We start from the raw sequence: 5464 nt of genomic DNA, 5'->3' as shown, positions 1-5464 counted from the left end.
GAGCTGCAAGGGGGCTTTATTAGTGCTTGAAAAGAGCTGTTCTTTTCCAAGAGGAACAGGGGATTTAACCAGCCCTGGCTGTTGGCAATAACATCCCCGTTACCGTGTCGGGAGGCCGTGTTCCGAGGAGGGGTTGCAGCTCCCCACGCCGCCGATGCCACCGTGCCCAGCTCTGCCCAGCCCAGCTCTGCCCAGCCCAGCTCTGCCCAGCGTCGGTGCCTCGCTGCCTGCAGGGAGGAGAAGGGCACAGTCAGAGCAGCACCAGCTGTGCCCTGGCCCTGCAGCCCAGCACTTGGATTCAGGAACGGTTTGTAAGGACCAAGCCTGCAGGTGCCCGGGTATCACAGGACAGCCTGGCACGTCCATCTCTCTGATTAAGGTATCAAATGATGCCAGAGGCAGACTTTTGTTATGTGGATTGTGAACTAAATTTAATTAAGACCATTTAAAGCCCTGATGAGGCTTTTTATCTGCATGGAAGGATCTGAGGTGTTTAAATGCAATATGCAGGACATACCCACATGCCCCAGTCTTTCACCCAAGGGGAGCTGCCCAGGTACCTCAGGAAGCTCCTGTCCCATCCAGCCCAAAGCACCAACACCCCACAGCACCCTGTGGCACCTGATGGCACCACATGCCCTGCAGCAAATGGGCAGAAACACCTGTGACTCCGTGAGCCATTTCCCAGCTCATTAACGGCGACACATGTTTTTAAACAGTTTGTGTGAGGAAGAGGTTTGAAGCCCAAGGCAAAAGCCCATCCAGTCCTGTTTCTGGGCTCGCCTCAAACCCCTGGACACCTCCCAACTGCCCACCCAAGATACAGACAGGGAGGTGCTGGGCAGGACCCCTCAAAACCTTGGGTCTTGCCCAGCTATGTTTCCCAGGGAGTCCTTCCAGCAAGGCAGCTGACGGATGCCCCACTGCACTGATGGCTGCGAGGGACTGTGGCGTTAGTACCAACAATTGCTAAAAACCTACAGTGGACAAGCAGGCTGCAGAGGCTCCTCCCCTGCAGGTGGGGGCAGCTCACCCCAGCTCCTCACCAGCTCCATGCCCATGGGGCAGGGACAGAGTCCATGCTGCATTTCTCAGGACCCTGCAGGTTCCTGTAATTAACCTCCCTGGCTCCTTTCCGTGTGCTCACAATCCATTCCAGACCAGCATTCGGCTCCTGGTGTGCTCGGAGAGGAGGAAGGCTCCGGTGGTGTGTGCACCGGGCAAAGCCCTCTGTCCAAAGCCCTCGCTGCCTCCCCCACAACACATCAGTGTTTTCCATGGTGCCCAAACCTGTTCCTGTTGGAGGCACTGAGAGCCATCAGCAATTGATTTGTTAGCTGACAGCAGGAGGCTTTGTTTGCACAGCGCTGGCTGCCCGTGCTGCCGGATGGCGAGGACATGGCACCCACCAGGCCACACCTGCATTCCCAGGAGCTGCCCTGAGCAGCACTGGGCAAGCTCCGGGTCCTGCCACGGCACTGGGCTCCCAGTGTAGCCACTGAGCTACAGGTGGGCTTAGGGGTCTCATGGGCACAGAGGAGGAGGCAGAGCTGAGCCCACTAGAGGTCCAGTGCTGAGGGCCTGGGCAGTGGGACGGCACAAGGGAGGAGCTGGTGAGGGGTAGGGACAGACCCTTCCCCAAAATACTGCCCAAGGGGGGCTTGTGTGAGCAGGTGGCTTTGTGACCTGTCGTGGTGGTGCGATGCCCTTCAATATCAGGTGGCAAGAGACGCAAAATGGTGATGCCAATGGCTCCCTGTAAAACCCCCCCGGCAGTCGGTGCTCACCCTCACAAGGACCCGGCAGTGCAGGCAGGGGAGAAGGGCTGGTGCAGGCAGGGGAGAAGGGCCGCAGACACAAAGGCTCAGTAGCTCTGCCCAGGCTGCTGCAGCCCAGTGACGCCAAAAGCAAATTCCACCCTTTTTACAGGATGACTGTGAACGGAGCCATTTCCAAAGTACTCCACTGTCACCTCTCCTTACACCTCCCCAACACAGACTCTCCACTGATCACGCTTTCCACTGCAATCCTCAGCAGAAGCTACAATATATTGTTGGTGCCAATGGCTACCAAGACAGTTCTACAAACCTGGGAAATTCTTCTGGCCCCAACAAATTTTAACTGATTCCTACGGGGACAGACACGGATTACTTGACTATTAGGAAATGGACACCGGTATGAAGCTGTTGTTTTGTGGCCTGCTGGTGCCACAGGCTTCGAGCATGGATTTCATCAGGAGCAGCGCTGTGATGGTGTGGATGGAGCTCTGGGGTGAGGATGCACTGGGCATCGCTCTAGAAACAGTGTCCAGTGGCCCGAGAGGACGGCCACGTGTGTTGGCAAAGTCCCCTTGGGGAGTGGAGAGCCCGGCCCACGGACAGCTGCGACACCGTCTGCGACAGCCCAGGATCTGGGGCTTTCTGAGGCCAGGGAGCCAGGAAAAGCAAAACCACACCTCTTGCCAGGCATGTTTTGCTGCCTGTGTCTCCCGGGCCACGGTCTTTTCTAGTATATCGATCTACAGCTAAAACCACAGCTTTGCCGAGGCCTGAAGTCAGCCCTGGCATAACCAAGTTGGATTCCTAGGAATCAAGACAGCAGGAGTGTACCTGCACTGGTGCTCTTTAGCCTGACTGAACAAGAAAAAAAAAATCATTCTCTAGAAAGACTTTCTTTCTCTACAAGCTTTGCTGTATCAAAAAATACCCAGACAATTCCTGGGAAATTTCCCTACAAGAAGCTCCTTTTCCACAGTGAATCAGTCGAGTCTCAGGCAGGAGCCTTTAGGTGAGAGAAGACGGCAGGAACAGGTTGGAAACCTCTTCCCGTGAGCCAAAGCCTCAAAGGTGTTGCCATCCCAGAGACGGAGCAGCCCTAAGGCCCACGCTGAGCCCCTGCAGTGCTCAGCCCTTCACACACCAGTCTGGGAGCAGGGATTTGCTCGGGGCTGCCAAGCAGATCCACATGCCATGGAGTTGGCTCCATGGCTTCTCCTGCTGGCAAAGGGGGAGATCGTACAGGTGCACTGCAACAGCTGCCTGTGAGAGGGGTGTCACAGCCCCAGCACACACCTTCCCCACTTACACAGATACTACAACACTTTTCACTAAAAAACTTATGGAACTACTTTCTGACCAAACCCTGCAATTCCCACATACAGACACAAGCCCTGAAGAGCTACCTATATATATATACACGCTTGTTGAAGGATGCTGCAGAAATCCCACAGCAGGGCTGAGGGACCAGGCAGGAGCAGACTCCAGCCCTGCCAGGAGGCACACAGACGTCTGGCATTCCATGTGCCAGGCTTCCCAGCTCACAGCCAAAGCAGGATGCCGCTGCTCCACCAAGCCCCTGAACCCCACACCTCGGTGCCAAGCACACAGCACGGCCCTCCCAGGCAAGGATATCTCCAAGTTCTCCACTCATAAGTGCTGCCCTTCCTCGAGTTCTCCCTGCAACACCTTCCAGGGAAGGTCCCCAGCAGCAGAGCACAGGGCTGACTGTGCCCGGTGCCAGCTGTGACAGGGGCAGGGCTGGGGCTCCAGCCCACAGCCAGGGCACCCCTTGCTCAGCAGGGCAGCCTTCCCGAGGCGGCCACGCCGCACCCTGCTCTCCTTCTCCCGGTAATTCCTTTTTAATTAATCTCATCAAACGGTGCGGAGCAGGAGCAGGAGGAGCAGGCTGGTGCCCACGGAGGCTCCCTGCCAGCTGCACTGCGGAGCTGGGTCCCAGCCCCCCGAGCCCTCAGGGCCAGCCCGGCAGGGAGAAGCAGGAGGGGTGGGGGCACGCTTGAATTTGAAAATATTTTATTTGAATAGTAAATAATTATACAGTTGAAACAGTTCTATCGAAGCACTCTATAAATAGCTAACAGTTAAGAAAATAATGTGTGTAGAAAAAGAGATTGCATCTAAAAGTAAGAGCTGTTGGTTGCACAGGATAAAATGGTTAAGATCATGTGTTATTCTAGGTATAAAAGTTAAAACCTTTTTAGCAGATCCCTTTAGAAAAAAAGATCTTCTAAAACGCACAGTGAAATGGCAGGCGGGGAGACAAAAAAAGCACATTAGAATATCTGCAATCAAATAATATCAATCTTCATAATTAATATAAATAAATAACGAATAAATAACATAATTACTCAAACCAACATATACAGATAGTCAACTCATGAGCTACCTTAGTAAGGGCAAAACAAACAGAAACAGAAAGTTGGCATGTCACAGTTAAGGCAGTTTCTACAGCATTTTCTGGAGACCATCAACAGCAGAGTCAAGGCATTTGTGGCTACACTAAAGGAAATGCTCGATTCTCTCGAGCAGTTTGATCTGTTCACATCGATAAAAACCGGAGTGAAGGAACAAAATAAAAAAAATTAAAAAAAGAAAAAAAAAAGAAAAAAAGAAAAAAAAGAAGAGAGAGACCCCGGGAAGGTAAGTGTAAAGCCAGATTCCAGCAGGTCGCAAGCCGTATTAAAGCTAATCGTGTGGCGGCCCCGGGGGAGCGGCGCGGGGCCGGCGGGGAAGGCACGGGCGGCTCAGCAGGCGGGACGCAGCGGCACCTGGAGCAGGATGACCTGCCGGTTCTCCGAGGGGTGGCACTTGTTGATGTGCCGGGTGAGGCCGGGCGAGCTGTAGAAGGTGGCCGGGCAGTACTTGCAGGGGAAGACCTGGGCGGCGTGGAGGAGGCGCAGGTGCCGCTCCTGGCTGCTCTTGCTGGGGAAGGTCTCCCCGCAGACGGGGCAGAGGCGGCACTCGGCGGCGGGCGGCTCCTCGGCAGCAGGCTCCGGGGCGGGCGCGGGGGCCGGTGCTGGGGCCGGTGCGGATGCGGGGGCCGGGGCGGTGTGCCCCAGCAGGTGCTTGCGCAGGTAGGCTTGCCGGCGGAACCGCTTGGAGCAGCGGGGGCACTCGAAGAGCCCCTCCTCGGAGCCCGCCTCCGAGGCTCCGCCAGGGCTCGGCGTGTCCCGCTCGCTGCCGCTGCCGCCGCTCGCCTCCTTCGGCGGCTCCTCCGCCGGGCCCGGGGCCGCGGCCGGTGCCCGGCCCGCCTCGGGGCCACCCTTGGCGGCGGGCGGACGCGGCTTGTGCCAGCGGCGGTGGGAGGCGAGGTTGGCGGGGCAGGAGAAGACCTTGTCGCACTCGGGGCAGCGGTACTCCACCCGGACGATGCGTGAGCAGCGGTGCTGCGCCAGCGCGAAGGGGTCCCCGTACTCCTCCTTGCAGAGCTGGCAGATGAACTCGCCCAGCGGGCGGGCGCAGCCGCCCCGCGCCTTGGCCGGCGCCTCCACCGGGCCCTCCTTGATGCGCAGCCCCAGCACGGGCGAGGTGGTCACCTCGTCCTCGAAGGTCAGCTTGCGGATCGCCTTCGTCTTCTTGCCCGACGGGGCCTTGTGCCGCCCGGGCTCGGCCGCGCCCGGCGGGCGCTTGTTGGGCGGCGGGCGGCCCGAGGCGGGCGGCGCGGCCGG

At 57.5% G+C, this 5464-nt stretch overlaps 2 protein-coding genes across 2 annotated transcripts in view; both read right to left on the bottom strand.

Moving 5' to 3' along the window:
• Positions 1-5464, bottom strand: part of CFAP61 (cilia and flagella associated protein 61) — a 93430-nt gene continuing 87966 nt past the window's right edge. The window contains exon 27 of the mRNA XM_027704154.1: positions 1-227. Within this exon, the coding sequence (XP_027559955.1) occupies positions 100-227 (128 nt within the window). The 3' untranslated portion in view covers positions 1-99. The remainder of the gene's footprint in view (positions 228-5464) is intronic.
• On the bottom strand, positions 3793-5449 carry INSM1 (INSM transcriptional repressor 1; the record flags this gene model as incomplete). Its single annotated transcript, XM_027704121.1, has 1 exon — positions 3793-5449. A coding segment is annotated over one exon (909 nt), but the record flags the coding sequence as incomplete, so codon positions are not given.

This window comes from Neopelma chrysocephalum, unplaced genomic scaffold (assembly GCF_003984885.1).
Source record: "Neopelma chrysocephalum unplaced genomic scaffold, ASM398488v2 Primary Assembly neopelma1_257, whole genome shotgun sequence".
Lineage (NCBI taxonomy): Eukaryota > Metazoa > Chordata > Aves > Passeriformes > Pipridae > Neopelma > Neopelma chrysocephalum.
The sequence above is the reverse complement of the archived record's forward strand: the minus strand, read 5'-3'. Positions and strand labels throughout refer to the sequence as shown.